This window comes from Acomys minous (assembly GCF_964271855.1).
Source record: "Acomys minous genome assembly, chromosome: 7".
In the NCBI taxonomy this organism is placed as follows: domain Eukaryota; kingdom Metazoa; phylum Chordata; class Mammalia; order Rodentia; family Muridae; genus Acomys; species Acomys minous.
The window spans coordinates 115966317-115983643 of record NC_140488.1 but is presented as its reverse complement, the minus strand read 5'-3'; the positions used below and the strand labels follow the sequence as shown (position 1 = coordinate 115983643).

The 17327-nt window shown below is 38.6% G+C and overlaps 1 protein-coding gene across 8 annotated transcripts in view; it reads right to left on the bottom strand.

The window, feature by feature from the left end:
• Positions 1-17327, bottom strand: part of KDM6A (lysine demethylase 6A) — a 113706-nt gene that overhangs the window by 86365 nt on the left and 10014 nt on the right. For all 8 annotated transcript variants that reach the window (XM_084791050.1, XM_084791051.1, XM_084791053.1 and 5 more), the window contains exon 3: positions 3357-3465. In XM_084791050.1, coding sequence (XP_084647176.1) covers positions 3357-3465 — 109 coding nt within the window. The remainder of the gene's footprint in view (positions 1-3356; positions 3466-17327) is intronic.

Genomic DNA, 17327 nt, shown 5'->3' with positions numbered 1-17327 from the left:
ACCTTGACCAGGACTGCTTAATTATGCTACCTCTTGCTTGATAGTAAAATCTATAGTAAAATAAGCCTACAGTCAACGCCCAAAAGACAGACCTATGGGGCCACTGAACTTTATCTGTTTTTCACACTATGGCTACAATCAATAGGTCTCTTCTCCACTTGGTAACTGGTGGATTAAGACCTAGCCTAGCCTGCTAAGGTTCTAGGAGCTTAGACTTCTACCCTTAAAAACTCGTCACAATTTCAGAAAATTGCAGAATTCCCTGGGAAAAAGGCCATGAGTTAATAGACTAAAGTGGCCTACGACAGATGTTAAGTCTACAAATAAGACAATGGAACATTATCAAACTTCTAAGGAAAATTATCTCCAACAATAAAGTAAGATATCCACATTCTAAGGTATTTTTCATATATGCAACAACTCAACAAAAAATAACTTCAAATATTCGATATTTGCAGGCTTGAAGATCACTGAGGACAGAGCCTTCCCCTCATAAGCAGCAGCTTGTAAAACCAGAAACTGAAACTAAACTACCAGACCCTGATTACTAGTTACAAAAAGGGGATCTGAGTACATCTCTGGCCCTGAGTAAAGACTTGATACTGTAAGTATTACTATCTAGGTAGAGGCTTTCTAGTAAAGCACAAAGATATAACATCATGCCCTCCCTTAAGAGTTATTATAAATGTGTCTGTTAACCACTTAGACCAAAAAAAAAAATTTTTTTTTAATTAAAAAATTCCCTCCATTCCTAAACTTTAAAAATAACCCTGCCTAAATGTGGGTGGCGGCACAATGGTCTCTGGACATTGGACTTTCTCTTATTCAGTGACAATACACTTTATTTCTCAGTGGTCCCTTTGGCCACTTCCCACACTTGAGAATAATAAACTGTATCTTCTATATACTCTGAGTGTCTTGTCTAAATTCTGAAAAAAGGACCAGGGAGTCACGGGGAGTACAAAGAAAAACCTGGTAATAGCAGAACCTTTCCTAAGGAAAATACTAGCAAATATATTCCTCTAGAAGTGCAATGCACACCAACAAATAGGATGTAAAATTCATTGAAAACCTTAAGACATAAATGAAATGAGCCTTTAAGAACATCCAAGATGTTGCGCTGCATGCCTGAAATCCCAGCAAAGGCAAAGGCAGGCAGATCTCAATAAGTCTAAGAGCAGTCTGGTCTACATGTGTGTCCAGGATAGCCAAGGCTATACAGAGAAACCCTATCTTTAAAAATTAAAAATATAAACAAACAAACAACCAGAACATCCAAGATAAAGAAAAAGTGAAATCCCAGGACATCAGATACACATGGAATCCAGGAACAGAGGCCTATCCTTAGATTCTTCTGTCCTTTATAATTTCTTTCTCAATCTGAGAACTGAAGACCCACATAAACATCGACCAGAGTCTTGCCTAGGGCCGTATTTTTCTTAACTGTGTATAATTTGATGAACTTCTTTGCCTCAGTTCTATAGGCTACAAAATGGACAGGAAGCGGCACCTCCACACAGAGACAAGTGTTAGGTACTCTGTTCTAACTTTTTAAAACCATTCACCTACTCCTTATATTCCAAGAGTTTCTTATATTTGGCTGTTAGTCTTGCCCAATGCCCTATGGGTACTAGGTTTGCCAGGATTAACAAATGCCATGCCCTGCTCTCTTCCTCAAAAAGGGCTCTTATAAGGGCTAGAGATGGCTCAGTGAGAACAGGTTGTTCTTCCAAAGGCCTCGGGTTCAATCCCAAACACTCACACATAGTGGGTCTATAACTATAGCTCAAAAGGATCTGATGCCTTCTTCTAGCCTCATACACATGGTGTATATACATACATACATACAGGCAAATTCCCATATGCCTAAAGAGAGGGGAAGGGAAATGGTAAGAATGGACAGGAGAAAAAAATAACTAGCTTGTGTTCCTTAATTCTTTTATATGCTATATACTAGATGAGTGTGGATGTGTGTTTATGTATGTGTGCGTGCATGCTTAAATGTACCTATGTACCACACACATGCAGTACCCCAAAGATCAAAAGAGGCGTTAGATGCCCTAGAACAGAAGTTAGATCCTCTGCAATAACAGCCAGTTCTCTTAACCACTGAACCATCTCTCCAGCCCTAGCTTGTATTTTAAGACAAACTTATTTATACAAAGAAAGTAGCCCTCAAACTCCCAAAAACTCAAAAATGCAGTAATAATTAGAAACTACAGAAGCTACTAGCTTGAAATATACTGATATACCCACTGTCCTCCTTCTCCTATTAAAAATTAAGCTACTGATGTTAAAAACCTAAGTGTTAGGCCAGAGAGATAACGCCGTGGGTAAAAAGCACTTGTCCTCGTGCTTGACAACCCGAACTCAATCCCTGATACCCTCAAGGTAGGAGAACAAAAAGAACTGACTCCAAATATTCTCTCACTTCCACAGTACATGCATGCCCCCACACAAAAACAAATAAGGAATAAACATATTTTTTTTAAATTTAAGTACTACTGTTAATGTCTGATATCCTGTTGAAATAAAGCTATTTTGCTCAGCACTAGCCAGTATCGCATAATAATCCTAAAATTGCTGATGACCATCTACTACTTTTCTGCCTTTCATGGATTAGAAAATACAAACCTGGGGACGTTTATATAATCTGCAACTATAAATAATGGAACTTAACTTGGAAATAAGTCAATTTTTGAATTTCACAGAATAGGACTGTTTCAGACTAAAATTTAAGTTCCATTAGGAAACTGTGTGACTGGACACAAACCTGGCATGATACACTGGCACTCTAGTCCTAGGTACTCTGCCCAATTTGATGAAAACAAATATATCTACTGTATAAAGATGTTTATTGTTACCCTAAATTTAAATGTTATCACTTGAAAGAACAGTTTTCCTTTACTGTGGAATTTTCATTTGTTATTGGGGGAGAAAAGGCAGCTTTTTAACTTCCTATGAGTAAATGCTCTAATTTGACACCTTAGTTCCTTGAAAAAGATGCATTTCAGAGGATTGACTACTATCTTCAGACATATAACTTAGTTATTTCTTGATAACATTTAAATAAATATGAAAACACTTAGATACAGCATTTAAAGGACAGGTATTCTTATGGGGCAACAAAAGCACAATACACTAGAAGATTTGTAGATATAGGGGTATCAGTTTTACTGAGTTTATTTTATGACTGACCTGGAGCCACATGACATTTCCCCATTTCCATCTACTCTTTTTCTTACTGTTTACTATGGCTCATGAGTTTATAGCTTCTTACAAGTAAATATGGCAGTGCCCTTCACAGACTATAATTATAATTACTTTAAAAAAAAATCAACAAGAAAACAAATTACCTTTTGGATAATCTTCCAATAATAGATTGAAGTGACCTAATTGACAAAAGAAATCAGACTCCACTTTTCCTTCAGCTTTTAAGATCAGAGATTCATAGCAGCGAACAGCCTGAAAATAAAAGAATACAAATGATTTAAGACATAGCTAAAAATACTAGAAATACATTTCCTCCCTAAGATGATGTATATATTCTCCATTACATCAACACCAGGAAATCTCATATATCAATACAACCAGGGTATCACTCTTTAAAAAGAATAGCTTCCTTAAGTATTTATCAAAATTCCACTGATTACCGCATAAATGTCTTTCCTATCTACAAATTTTTAACAATATTTGACATATCAAAGAAGGAGTATTTTGACAATTCTGTTGATAAGTTACAAATCTAAGCTACTGTAATCTCTGTTGATACAAACAAACCTTCTCAAATCAAGTATGTTCCATCTTTCCTACAAGTATAGAATATAACAAAATATGTGAATTCATACTCAACAGTTCACTTTTTGCCAAAATCTATACCAGATTTAAAATAACTTTTGTCTCTTCCTTGTTATAAACATCACTAATTCTAACTCTTTACACTTCCAAAATATTTATATACCTTACTCTCTCTTTTCTCAGAAAACAGACAAACAAAAAGCTATTAATTCTTTGAACACTAAAGAAAATAAATGACAGGACAGAGTTTGATGCCATATTCCAGTTGTCATATACTACAGATCCTGGGGAACTTATCCATTCCTACTTTAACTTTTAAGAAACCTGACAGAGTGGTGGCGCATGCCTTTAATCCCAGCACTTGGGAGGTAAAGGCAAGTGGATTGCTGTGAGTTCGAAGCCAGCCTGGTCTACAAAGCAAGTCCAGGACAGCCAAGACTACACAGAGAAGCCCTGTCTCAAAAAAAGAAAGAAAAGAAAAAAGAAACCTGACAGAATGATTGAGATGTCAAAATTGGACCCCTGAGATGGCTCAGTTAAGTGCTTGCAACGAAAGCCTGACAACCTGAGCTAAGGTCTCCAGAATCCATGTCTGAAAGCCAGACTGTCCTCTGACATCTACACAAGCATGCACACACAAAGACAAAGGAAAGAGGTAAGGAGAGAAGGGAAACTTAAGAGTTCACACAGTACTTGACATAGAATACACACGTTTCATTTCTTCTAAGATAATAAAGCTCTAACTCCTAGTCTTTTTTAAATACTCAACTTTCCTTAGATACCCATAATGTTGTTGTTGGAAGGCATCCTAGAGTCATTAAAGAAAAAAAGAAGAGATTTTTCAAATCTCTGGGTATCCTCTCAGGATTGTTACATACAAAGAAGCCCAAAAAGTTTCCATAACCATTAAAAATATCATTTCAATACTTTCATAATAATTTCCTGGAATGCCTACTTAGAAAGTTTCATTTTTCCTTATGACATGGAGCCTTGAAGTATAATCAAACAGTTTCAAAATATATGTACTAAAATTTACTATTCCAACAAAATTTACCCATCCACAAGTCTAGAGAACCTATCTCAAACAAGTTCAATCCAGGCTGATCCTACTACACGTAAAGCTTAAGAGATGCAAAAGAATTGTCCTCGGTTCCTATTATACTTTTTGCCAGCTAAAAGTGTATGTACCAATTCAAAAGCACTGAGAACTACTAACCAATCCACTTCTCTATAATTAAATGGGATCAATTTTATAGTAAAGTCTCAGGAATTACTATAATTTATAGGCACAAAACTTCAAGCGTCTCTTTATACAACAGATGGCTTGAGTGTAAAAATACAAATTTATTGCATGGTAAGAGAACTCGGTTATTGACTATGTTGTACGGAAGCCCCAATTTTATATTAAAACAGAATGGTTATTTTAAAGCCAGTAACAGTACTATAAATAAAGCTTTCATTGAAATCATATTTTGTATTTTTAGTTTTTTTTTTATCTTCCCCTCGTATGTGTGTGTGTGAGAGAGAGGGAGGGAGAGAGAGAGAGAGAGAGAGAGAGAGAGAGAAGGGAGGGAGGGAGGGAGGGAGGGAGGGAGGGAGGGAGGGAGAGAGAGAGAGAGAGAGAAGAGAAGAGAGAGAGAGCGCGAGCGCGCGCTTGCAAGAACATGAATATGCAGAGGTCTGAGGACAACTTGTAGAATTCACTTCTCTTCCCATACCATGTAGGTCCCAGGGATTGAACTCAGGCCATCAGGCTTTGTAGCAGGCACCTTTGCCCACTGAGCCATGTCTTGGGTTTTTGCTTTCTGAAACTCTTGGTAAGGTATACAGAAATTGCTCCTCCCTGCCAATTTCTTGTTATTTACTACTATTAAGTTTATAAGCAAATATGACTTTGTGATGAAAGTATTCAGAATATAAACACAAAGAAATCTTTAATGATTTAAGAAAAGAAAAAATCGTATTGCCTTTAATGCCACACAACTACTATGATCATATATTGTCTTACGTTGCTTTCTCAGCATATTTTATGCCAGCAACAGAAAGGTCACAAAGATAATAACCTTAAACTCCTGATCCCAAGTGCTGAAATTACAAGACATACACTACAACATCTGTTTCGTATGAGAGCTAGGAATCAAACCGAAAGCCTTGTACATACTAGGAAAACACTCTACCAATTTAGATTGGATGGATGATTAGATAGATAGATAGACAGACAGACAAACAAACACACACCTATATTCCTAGCCCTCAGTAATCACTTTTGAAGCACGCCAATTAAAAGGCAGAAATTAGTTTCTAATTTCAGAACAAATTAACATACACTAACTTCCCCTGCTACAATCCCTTACACATGAAATATTAGGGAACTTATTCTAAAGCCAAAGATAAAAGGACGCTGAAAGCTATAAAGAAGAATTACTATCTAGTGAATCCACGAATCTAGAAAGACAACACTTCTTTGACTTTTCTTTTTATATACTGCATACGCGGATCATACACTATGAACAGGTACTTAAAAAATAAAAAAAAAGCCTTACCTCAGGACCAAACAGGCAGAGAAAAAAGAGAAGAGACCCACAGGAGATGGCCCAAAACATCCTTATGACCACTTTAAAAGCCCCAAGCCACTGAAGGTGCCCAGACCAGCAACCAACACAGTGTGCTATTGTTTAGTCTACAGCAACTGCAAAGCCCAAAACCTATACTTCTACAAGAATCCTAATAGGTTGCCTGCTCTCTCAGTGGCAGCAAATGCACATATAGAATATATAAGACTTAGAAAATAAAAGACACACAAATGTCAAGTAAGCATATAAAATGCTAATTGTATTCCCTATTGGAGAAATGCATATTCAAGTCACAATCAATTATCACTGAATATTTATCAGAATGACTACAATACCAGGCATGGTGGCATATGCACATAATCCTAGCTTTGGGGGAGGGAGGTGGAAGCAGGAAGAAGATAAGGAATTCGAAGCCATCCTTAGCTACATAGCAAGTTCTAGATCGGCCCAGTGCATGTGATAACATTTCCAAAACAAAAAGAATGCATAAAAGTAGGTTAAAATACTGGCAATGATTCATATGTTGCTGATGGGAATATAAACTGGCAAAAACACTCTGGAAATTAATTTGGTAATCCTTTCAAAAACTTAAAACAGACTTATCAGGCAACCCCACAATTACACTATTATACATTTATCCTACATGAAGAAAAATTCTAACATAAACTTAATGTTCAAGGTACTTTCCTTGTAAAACCAAAAAATAAAAGTAACTTAGATTTCAAAACCAGGACAAATAGCTGAGGTGCCTATTTAACATATCAAAGCAGACACTGGCCAGGTTCTCGCAGCATGGGCTCTCCAGGCTGGCATGCCCAGCCCCCAGCCCAGAACTCTCTAGCTCTGGCTGCTGCACCTGGTTCCCTGGTCCCTAACCTCCCCCCCCTCTCCTCAGGGTCATGACTACTCTGAACTCCCCCAGATGTCCCTTCCACTGGCTATAGGAGCAACCCTGTCCTTTCCTTTTTTACTTTTTTACATCCAGTAATCAATATCCTTCCATGAATGGACAATACTCTCAATAACCATGAGGAAAAAGAAACAACCTATTAAAAAAAAAGAATGAAATGCCATGCAAGAAATATGCTATGGAGATATTTATTTGGGGGAAGGGAAGGGGAGAAAGGTTAGGGCCTGAGTGGGCCATGAGGGGGAGATAGAGACATAGACAGACAGTGGGAGAGAGGGAGGGGGAGGGGAAGGGGGGGACCCCTTAGAGAAAGACTAGACGTCTGTCATTTTTGTCCTGGGCCCATGGCTACAGCAAGCAGGCAATGATATCAGAGGATGCTAAGCAACCTAGAGGCAGGCTAGGGGAGGTACCTATTTGCTAATATCTCAATTCTGTCTGAGGTGGGAGTTTTGTTGTTTGTTTTTTGTTTTGTTGTTTACATTGGGGGGATTTAAAACAGTGGTTATCAATTTGAATAAAAATAATAAAACCCAACATGGGCTAGCTACCTAAAAGTAAATTTCTTTAACCATAAAGACATAAACAAGTTAAACTTTAAAAAAAAATAAAAAAAGAAAAGAAAAAAGATCTGCCATGATACCATTAGTCAAAAGAAAGCAAAAGCTGTACTAAAATCAAAGTAGTTAAGCAACCAAATCAATCCTCCCTTCTTCCAAAACCTCTAAGCACCATTAATCTAATGGGATCAAAACAGCTGGCTGAGTACCTACCTACCATGCACAAAGCTCTGAATTTGATGCCCAGTATCAAACTGAGGTAGGCAGGGTTGGGCTGGGGGGGACAATTCAGAGGAGAAGACATGACCAGAGAAAAGGGGAGTAATACACCTTAGAGCATAGGATGATGATCCATGGCTGACTAGAACCCGTGCTGTTGTAGCCCAATATCCTAAGAAAACAACTCACAGCTACTAGGCCCGGAGAGGATCTAAATTCAAAGTACAGTTTCTACTGAGTGAGTGTCACTTTTGTAAGAAATATCAATTAATATAAACTTGTGTTTAGGACAAGGAATTAAGATCATTTTGTCCTATCTCGAAAAACAAAAAAAAATTTGTCTCCCCCACCTTGAAAGACTTGCAAAATGTTTTAATCCTCCTCATTCAGTAAAACCTTTACACAAAGGACCAAAGCTTAATTCTAGGAATTTGGTTGCCTGGAGCAGTGCCATTCTGCTTCTCCTAAGTATCAACACCTTTTAGAATAGCCAAATGAATAATACTGAGGTAGAACCCCAGCCACTGGGGAAAAGAGACAATCACAACCTACTTTAGAATAAAAACCAAGAGCACTTCCGGTCTAGTGTGTTTGCTCTTCCTGCACACACCCTCTTGATCAAAAGCAACATTTCCTTTATCAAGACACTACAGTTGGAATGGTTTCTTTGTGATGTCAAACTTACTTCTAACAATTTCATGCCATTTGGAAAATCAGAACATTACAATATGAATTACTCCTGATTGGCCTTGTCTTTTCTAGGTTGCCTAATCCACAGCGAATTTTAAGTATATGCTTATGAAAGATTATTCGGTTCTCTTGGGGGGGGTGTGAAGACAGCAAAAAGATTAGCACTGTTTCCCTCGCACAATTAAAGCATGTTTTTGTGAAAACCAATCTTATCACTTGAAGCAATGATAATACAAATCAAAGACCAGGTACTGGTGTACAATACCAGAGTTGATGGACAAAAGCAATAAATTAGGTTGTATCTCAGAACTGAGACTGCCTATAGCAGGAAAAAAAGAGTATCATTTTAAGATATAGTATATTATTTTCCAAAACTATTTTTGTCCTTTTCTTATTTAAAGAGAAAGGGCAACAAAAACCTATAAGCAGCAATGTAAGAAGGATAATGGTAAGCAACTACTATATCACTACTACTCAAAAAATTTTCACTCTAAACCAACAATTAATGGGGAAAAAAAGAACTGTGAATTTAGGTTCAATGTCTAAGAAAAGACCATAAGGTATTAAACTAAAGCCGATGTCTAGATTGTGGAAAACTTTGCCAGCTACAGATGTTTCTGATAATATATAGTACAGCAAACAAACAACACTAACTAGATTTAACTGCTATGAAAAATTAATGCAAAGGCAAGCAAGATGGCTCAGTAGGTAAAGGCAGTTGCTATCAAGTCTAAAGCCTGAGTTCAACCCCTGGAACCCACATAATAGAAAGAGAAAATAGATTCTGGCAAGTTTATGTGTGTGCTGTGTATGACAAGTGTATGAGTACTCATACAAGTAAATGAATTTAATTTAAAAACTTTAATTAACACAAGACAATATAAGGTATTTAGTGGTTCTATGACTTTGTTGGGACTATAACATGCCCTTAACCTTAACACACTCTCACAAGAATATGCAAGGTTGCCTGACACAGTGGTGCACGCTTGTAATCCCAGTACTCAGGGAGTCAGGGACAGATCTCTGTGAGTTTGAAGCCAGCCTGGTCTACAAAAGTGAGTCCAGGATAGCCAGGGCTAGACAGAGAAACCCTGTCTGGAAAAATAATTTTAAAAAGAAAAAAAAAAATAATACCCAGGTTTATTAAGCCTTGATAATACCACAGACCACCCAATCACAAGAAAACATACCAGATGCAAACAAATTAACATAAATGTTACTACAGAGAAAACATTAAATTCTATTTATTTTCTAAAAGTAAATCACTTAACCAATTTTGACATTCTATTTGTATGCAGCCTCAAAGCTAATGAGCAGCAAAGTCTGATGACTGGGCCAAAGATGTGGAGATATATATATATATGTATGTATGTATACCTAGAACCTACCATCATCAGAAATACCACTTACTCTTTTCTGCCTATTCCTCCACGTGACAAATTTCTTAGTACTCCTTCCTTACCCAATATTCTTCCCTGAATCCCCCTACAAAACCCTACCTGAGACAGACATAACTAACTGCCCGTACCAGGCATCATTCTAACATCTCCTGTAATTTACCAAGTCATTTATCAGAACTGCTATTACAACACTTACTAACTGCTAAATACAGTGCATTTTGCATGCATTCATTGCAGGATTTAATTCAAATCTAGCAGTGACTATTCTATTTCACAGATGAGGAAACAATGGTATTAAAACAAAGGTGTTAAAAGGCTTATTTAAAAGACAAAGAGAGGGCTGGAGAGATGGCAGAGAAACGTAGAGCATTTGCAGAGCACAGCTTCAGTTTCTAAAACCTAAAAGGCAGCTCCCCACAATCTGTAACACTCTTGCAACTACCCAGCCTTCTGCCTCCTGCAATGTATTTAAATAAACTCTTTCTGTTGCATGGTTTAAAAGTAAAATAAAATTCTAGACTAAAACCATCTACTTTATCTCTGGTAAAAGTATAAACCAGTTACTTGAAAAAACGAAAATCACAAACACATGAAAACTAAACATACAGCAAACTGCAAATGCAGTAAAGAAACTGGTGTTGCCATTTACCCATTTAGAGAACTGAATAGGGCACAGAAGCAAAGTTAAGCCACCACCACCTTCTAGCACAGCGGTTCTCCAGAATTGTGACACTTTAACGCAGTTCCTCATGTTGTGGTGACTAAAACCGTAAAATTATTCTCATTACTACTTCCTAACTGTAATGAATCATAATGTAAATATCTGATATGCAACCCTGAGAAAGGGTCGCTCAACCCTTGAAAGCGGCTATGACACAAAGGTTGAGAACCACTAATCTAACAGGAAACTTCAAGCTATTTAAGGTAGTCACTTTATTACTCAAAAGCACCCAACCCTCATATTACAGTCCTGGGTGAGGAGGACCCAGCAAGGAGCTGAAGCTGAAACCCAACTCAGTATTAAGAAAACTGAACAAGGTCAGCATAGTGGCAATGGGACCAAGTAGGGGGCTGAATACAGAGTAATAGGCCCACAGGAAGTTTCAATTGTTCCCTTGCGCCCGTGGAGCCCACTGTGAGCTGGCATCAGTAGGGAGAAAGAGAACAGATAACAGGTTTCTGCTGTACCCTGTCTGAGTTACCCTCAACTTCTTTCTTGCTAGAGCAACACAGCACATAAGGAAGTTATACTTTTCAAGAGACAGGACAGTGTATGCTGATCCCCAACTTTTGCCAACTCCTACTATACCAAGGAATAACCGACTTTACCTTTCAAAACATGGGTGCTTCCTTCTACAAACTAACTTTACCTTCATTGTTTGAGATTAAAGGCGTGTACCACACCTCGACCGAAACATTTCTTCACCTGAAACTTGCTCTATACCAGGCTGGCCTTGAACTCAGATCCGTTTGCTTCTGTCTCCTGGATTAAAGCATGTTCGTATTCTATCTGGACCACACAGTCCTGGAAGGTCTTTGGATGTGATCTCTTACCAGAGCAGCCATGTTCTGAAATAAAATTCCTCTACAGAAAAAAAAGCATGCTGTAGGTGCTGGAGAGACGGCTCAGCTGCTCTTCCAAAGGACCCAGGTTCAAATCCCAGCACTCACATGGCAGTTCACAACTGTCTGTAATTCCAGTTCCAGGGGATCTGACATCCTCACACAGAAATACATGGAGGCAGAACAGCAATGTAAATACAATTATAGTTATCATTATTATTTTTAAAGCATGCTGTTAATACTCCAAGGCTCAAAGAGGTTTAGAATCTCAGAAGAAATTTAAAAATTCATACAACTGAATGAAAACTGGTACAAAATATATGAGACACAGCTAAAGTAGTGTGAAAGGTAATATGCTAACACTGTGACAACAGACAAAATAATCTAAATTCCTAGTTTAAGAAACTAGAAACTGCAGGGTGGTGGTGTCACAGGCCTTCTGGGAGGTAGAGGCAGGCCAAGTTCTATGAGTTCGAAGGCAGCCTGGTCTACAGAGCTAGTTCTAGCACAGCCAAGGCTACACTGAGAAACTGGGGGGAGGGGGGGAGAGACAGACAGAAAGAAATGGGGGTGGGGGAGAGGGAGGGAGGGAAGGAGAGGGGAGGGGGGATAAAAAAACTAGAAACAAGCCAGTGGTGCATGCTTTTAATCCCAGCTAGCCTGGTCAATATAGTGAGCTCCAGGCCAACCAGGAATACCTGTCTCCAAAAAAAAAAAAAAGAAAGAAAGAAAGAAAGAAAAGAAAAGAAAAAGAAAAAGGAGAAGGGGGAAGGGAGAAGAAGGGGGGAAGGAAATGCAGATGAAGAGGAGGAGTAAGAAAAAAAAAAGACCTTGGAATGTCCTTTTGTGTCTCAAATGAAAATAGAGATCACCATACATAGCAAACAGCCATTGAAAGGACAATTTAGAAAAAAAAGAAAGAAGAAGAAGTATGCATACCTATATAATAAAGCCAACAATTTAGAAAAAAGTAAACCAACTTCCCCAAAAGCACGAGCTACCAAAATTCAGCAAAGATGGCAATAGAAGAGTCCAACAGGGAGGCTTGGTGGCACTCAAAAAAGAATGAACAGGCTTGATAGCCTATGACCATATAGGGTGAAAGCGGGAGGGAGGGACGGAGGGAGGGAGGAAAGGAGGGAACAGGAGGATACAAGTGATGGGATAACAATTGAGTTGTAATTTGAATAAATTAATTTAATAAAAAAAAAATTCAAAGAGTCCAGTAATCATTAAAGATGAATTCCTAATAAGAGCTTGAAAAAGGGAAGATAACATGGTTTCACTGAAGAATTAAAACTCAATCACACGTTTTCATTGAGAAAGAGAGGAAAACATTTCCTAACCCATTTCCTAGAGGCCAATAGTAGCCTGATACCAAAGCTAGACAAATGCTATACCAAAGCATTATCTATAAACCAGTATCTCTCAGAGTACTCAAATACAGAATTCAACCTCCTCATGATCACAGACACAAAACTCAACAAAATATAACCCAAATTCTTAACTCAATGAAGTACAAAATAAAGAATACATGAAGAATAACTGAGTTTTATTCTCAGTATGTAAAGCTGGCTCAGCATTCATCGCGTAAACAAATTGAAAATAAAATAAAATGGTAAAAATCATGTCAACTAACACACTTTTTGAAAAGTGTTTAACAAAATCCAACTTTCATGAGAAAAATTTCTCAACAGTTAAAAAAGCAGGGTAAGGGAAGAGTGAACACAGGGACTTTCTCAACTGGATAAATTGTTGGGGGGGGGGGGGGGTCAGAGGTGGCCGTGGGCCGGAATGTAGCATGAGCTGACTTCTTTTTTTTTTTTTTAAACAGGTCCAGCAGGTAAAGGTGCCTTGTCACCAAGCCTGACTACCTGAGTTGGATCCACAGGATCCACAAGGTAGAAAAGGGGCAGGCTATTCCCACAGGCTATCCTCTGACCTGCACACATGTGCCTGCACACAGGCACACAGAATGAATGTAATTTTATAGAGTTTTAGGTCTACGGAATATTTTTATAATAACTAACTATATGTTCTCCCTCTATCTTCAGGAAGTCACTATTCTTATTCAACACAGCACTTACTGGAAATGCTAACCACTGCAATGAGGCAAGGGTGATAACAGGAATAAAAGTTGGAAAGAAAAAATAAAACTTTAAAGGTAAAGATTAATTTAGAAAAAAGAATTCTTGCCACGAACCTCTGTTCTTGACAAGCACCTGCATGAATAGGTACACATAGGCATAAAACACAAAACAAATAATTTCAAATAAAATTTAATGTAGCACAGTATGGTTCAGTGATAGAGCAGTCACCCAGCCATGCATGAAGTCCAAGGTTTGATGTGCAGACACTAAAATTTTTACAATTTTTTTTTTCAATCTCATGAAGGGAGAGAATCAATTACCCCAAGTTGTCTCCTGACCTCCACATGTACATTGTGCCATATACATGCATGAAGACAAACACAGGCAAACAGATCCACACATGAAAATATTCATAAATATTTACACACCTACCTTATTTTTAAAAATTTAGATCTATCATCACAGTTTTACGTTGGAATAAGTATAAATTGTGATCTTCAGCCGGGCGTGGTGGCTCACGCCTTTAATCCCAGCACTCGGGAGGCAGAGGCGGGTGGATCGCTGTGAGTTCGAGGCCAGCCTGGTCTACAAAGTGAGTCCAGGACGGCCAAGGCTAACACAGAGAGACCCTGTCTCGAAAAACCAAATAAATAAATAAATAAATAAATTGTGATCTTCAATTCAGACTTGTTTCAAAGGAAATGAAACAGATATAAATTTAACAAAATACTTAGAGTAAGTAAAAGAAAATATAATTAGATAAAACAGCACCTCAAACTCAGAATGGAAGACAACATAGCAATTCCCATGATGTATACAGTTACTGCAATTCATAAGCACAACGCCCCCCCCCCTTTTTTTTTTTTTTGGTTTTTCGAGACCTGGTTTCTCTGTGTAGCCTTAGCTGTCCTCGAACTCACAGATATCCACCTGCTTCTGCCTCCCAAGCGCTGGGATTAAAGGTGTGCACCACCATCGCCCCGCATTAAGCCCCTCTTTTTCTTTTTATAACTTTTAGTGCACTTAGTGTAGGCGGGGTGTCTGTCTGTCTGTCTTTCTGTCTGTGTCTGTGTGTGCATGTGTGCCTTGGGCCACATGTATGAAGATCCTAAGACAATTTTCAAGAGTTGTTTCTTTCCATCAACCATGTAGATCTTGGGGATCTAACTTAGGTTAGATAGCTTGGTAGCAAGCATCTTTACTCACTGAGCCATCTTATAGGCCCTCAAACTTATTTTTAAATGAATACAGAACATTTACTTATTTCTGAAGAGGCCTCAGCATAGCTGAAACAATATGACAAAGAAGTGCTAAGAATTACAACACTTTCTATTAAAGCTTAGATTAATCATACTAATGGAAGAACAGACATGGACAAACGGAACAGAATACAACACCCAGAAGAAATAAGACTCTATAATTATATGTAACTAATTCTTGACAAGGATCCAAAAGCAATTAGATGAAAAAGAATATCATCTTTTTAACAAAGGGTGGAGTAACTAACATTACAACTACCCAAAAAAAAAAAAAGGCCTTCAACCTAAACCTCACATCTTATTCAAATATAAACACATTTTGTTCTCTTTTGTTTTGTTTTGTTGTTTTTCGAAACAGGGTTTCTCTGTTATACTGTTACACAGAGAGGCTGTCCTGGACTCTCTGTAGAACAGGGTGGCCTCGAACTCACAGAGCTCTGTCTGCCTCTGCCTCCTATATACACGTATTTTAAAAAGCACTACATTTATTGCAAACTTTTAGAGCTGAGGCTCAATGGATAGAAGCACTTACTGACAAGTATGAGGGGCTGAGCTCTGATTTGCAATACCCACACATGATGGTACACACCTGTAACCCCCAGTGCTGGAGGGCGGAGCCAGACTAGGGAAGGCTGCTGGGGCATGCTGGCCAGCCTATGAACAATATCAAAACACTTAGATACAATGAGAAGTCCCTTTTCAAGGGTGTAAGTACAAAGTAATAGAGGACACCCTTTATCTTCTAGCCTCCGCATGTGCACACACAAGCACATATACACACACAAGCAAATGCTAAAATACACATACACCACATACACACCACACACACAAGTAAAACTTTTAATAAAAAGCATTTTTTAAAAAATGCTCAGGAACTATACAAAATGTCTTTAAAAGATCCATTAATACTACACAGAGAAACCCTGTCTCAAAAAACCAAAACAAACAAAAAAAAAAAAATCCATGAATAGAGTCGGTAAGATAGCTCGGCAGGTAAAGGGACTTTACAGGAAACCTAAGAATAAACCTGGGTTCTAGACCAAGAACCCACAAGGTGTAGGAGAAAACTAGTTTCCACCAGTTGAACTCTGACCTCCACAACATGGCATGCACATAACATACACACACATATCCCAGGCAAAGGCAGGCAGATCTTCATGAGTTCGAGGATAGCCTGGCTACAAAGCTAGGCCAAGACAGCCCAGGCTACACAGGGAAACCCTGTCTCAAGGGAGGAAAAATGGCTTAGAAACCTAAACCTGGCCAAATGCCTTTACTTCCAGGACTCAGAAGGTAGAGGCAGGTGGATCTCTGAGTTCAAGGCCAGCATGGTCTACAAAGAGAGTCCAGAGCAGCCACGGCTATTAGACAGAGAAACCCTATCTCGGGGGGGGGGGGGGGAACCCCGAAAGGAAAAAATAATAATAATAAAAAAGAAACCTAAAACTGGCTAAATAGGGGATCAACTTCATCTTTTTGGGCTGCAGCTCCTAAATTAGGTCACTATCGACCTATACCCCATCAAGCTCAAAAGTAAAATCAATAATGAAACCCCCTAAAAGGGGTTGAAAGAAAAATAATAGGACATATGTGCTAGGAAAACAGAAATGAGAGGGAAATAGGCAAGACAGACCTGGGGTGAAGGTGTAGGGGAGATACAGAGAGGGAGGGAGGAGGAATAAATGTACATCTATGTATATATAGATACACATACATACAAAGAGAGTTTAATAGAAGTTACATCACTTCGGGGTAACCATAGACTGACTAAGAAAACACAAGTACCAGGCACTCCTTTAGAGCTGTTGCTCAGGGGAGTTCAAGAGACAACCCCACCCACTCCCCCCCCGGGGGGGGGGGACTTGACTATATAGGCCATTGTCCTTGGATGCCTCCCTGAATTTGCAGATTAGACCCTATTACTGAAGATATCACACACTTTAGACAAAGGACTGGGAGAAATCAAGCTGGAGCTGACCTGGAAGCCTCCTCCCTGAGGACTAACTCTCACAGTTCTGGAAAGTGTTATGCAAGCTTCCAAGGGAAGGAGAAAAACAACCACTAATTCAACAATGGTCAGCGTGGCAAGATACTCCTAACGGTCCAAGAGTGACACTTGTATCTTGGTCACAACCAAGAGCTAACTGGATGTAAGGCCTGCTCAACAGGAGGGAAATCATGCCTCATACTAGAAACTTACCTGTGAGGCTATGGACTCTAAAAGAGAACCTACTACTGCCACTTTCTTAAATCAGTATTATCTCT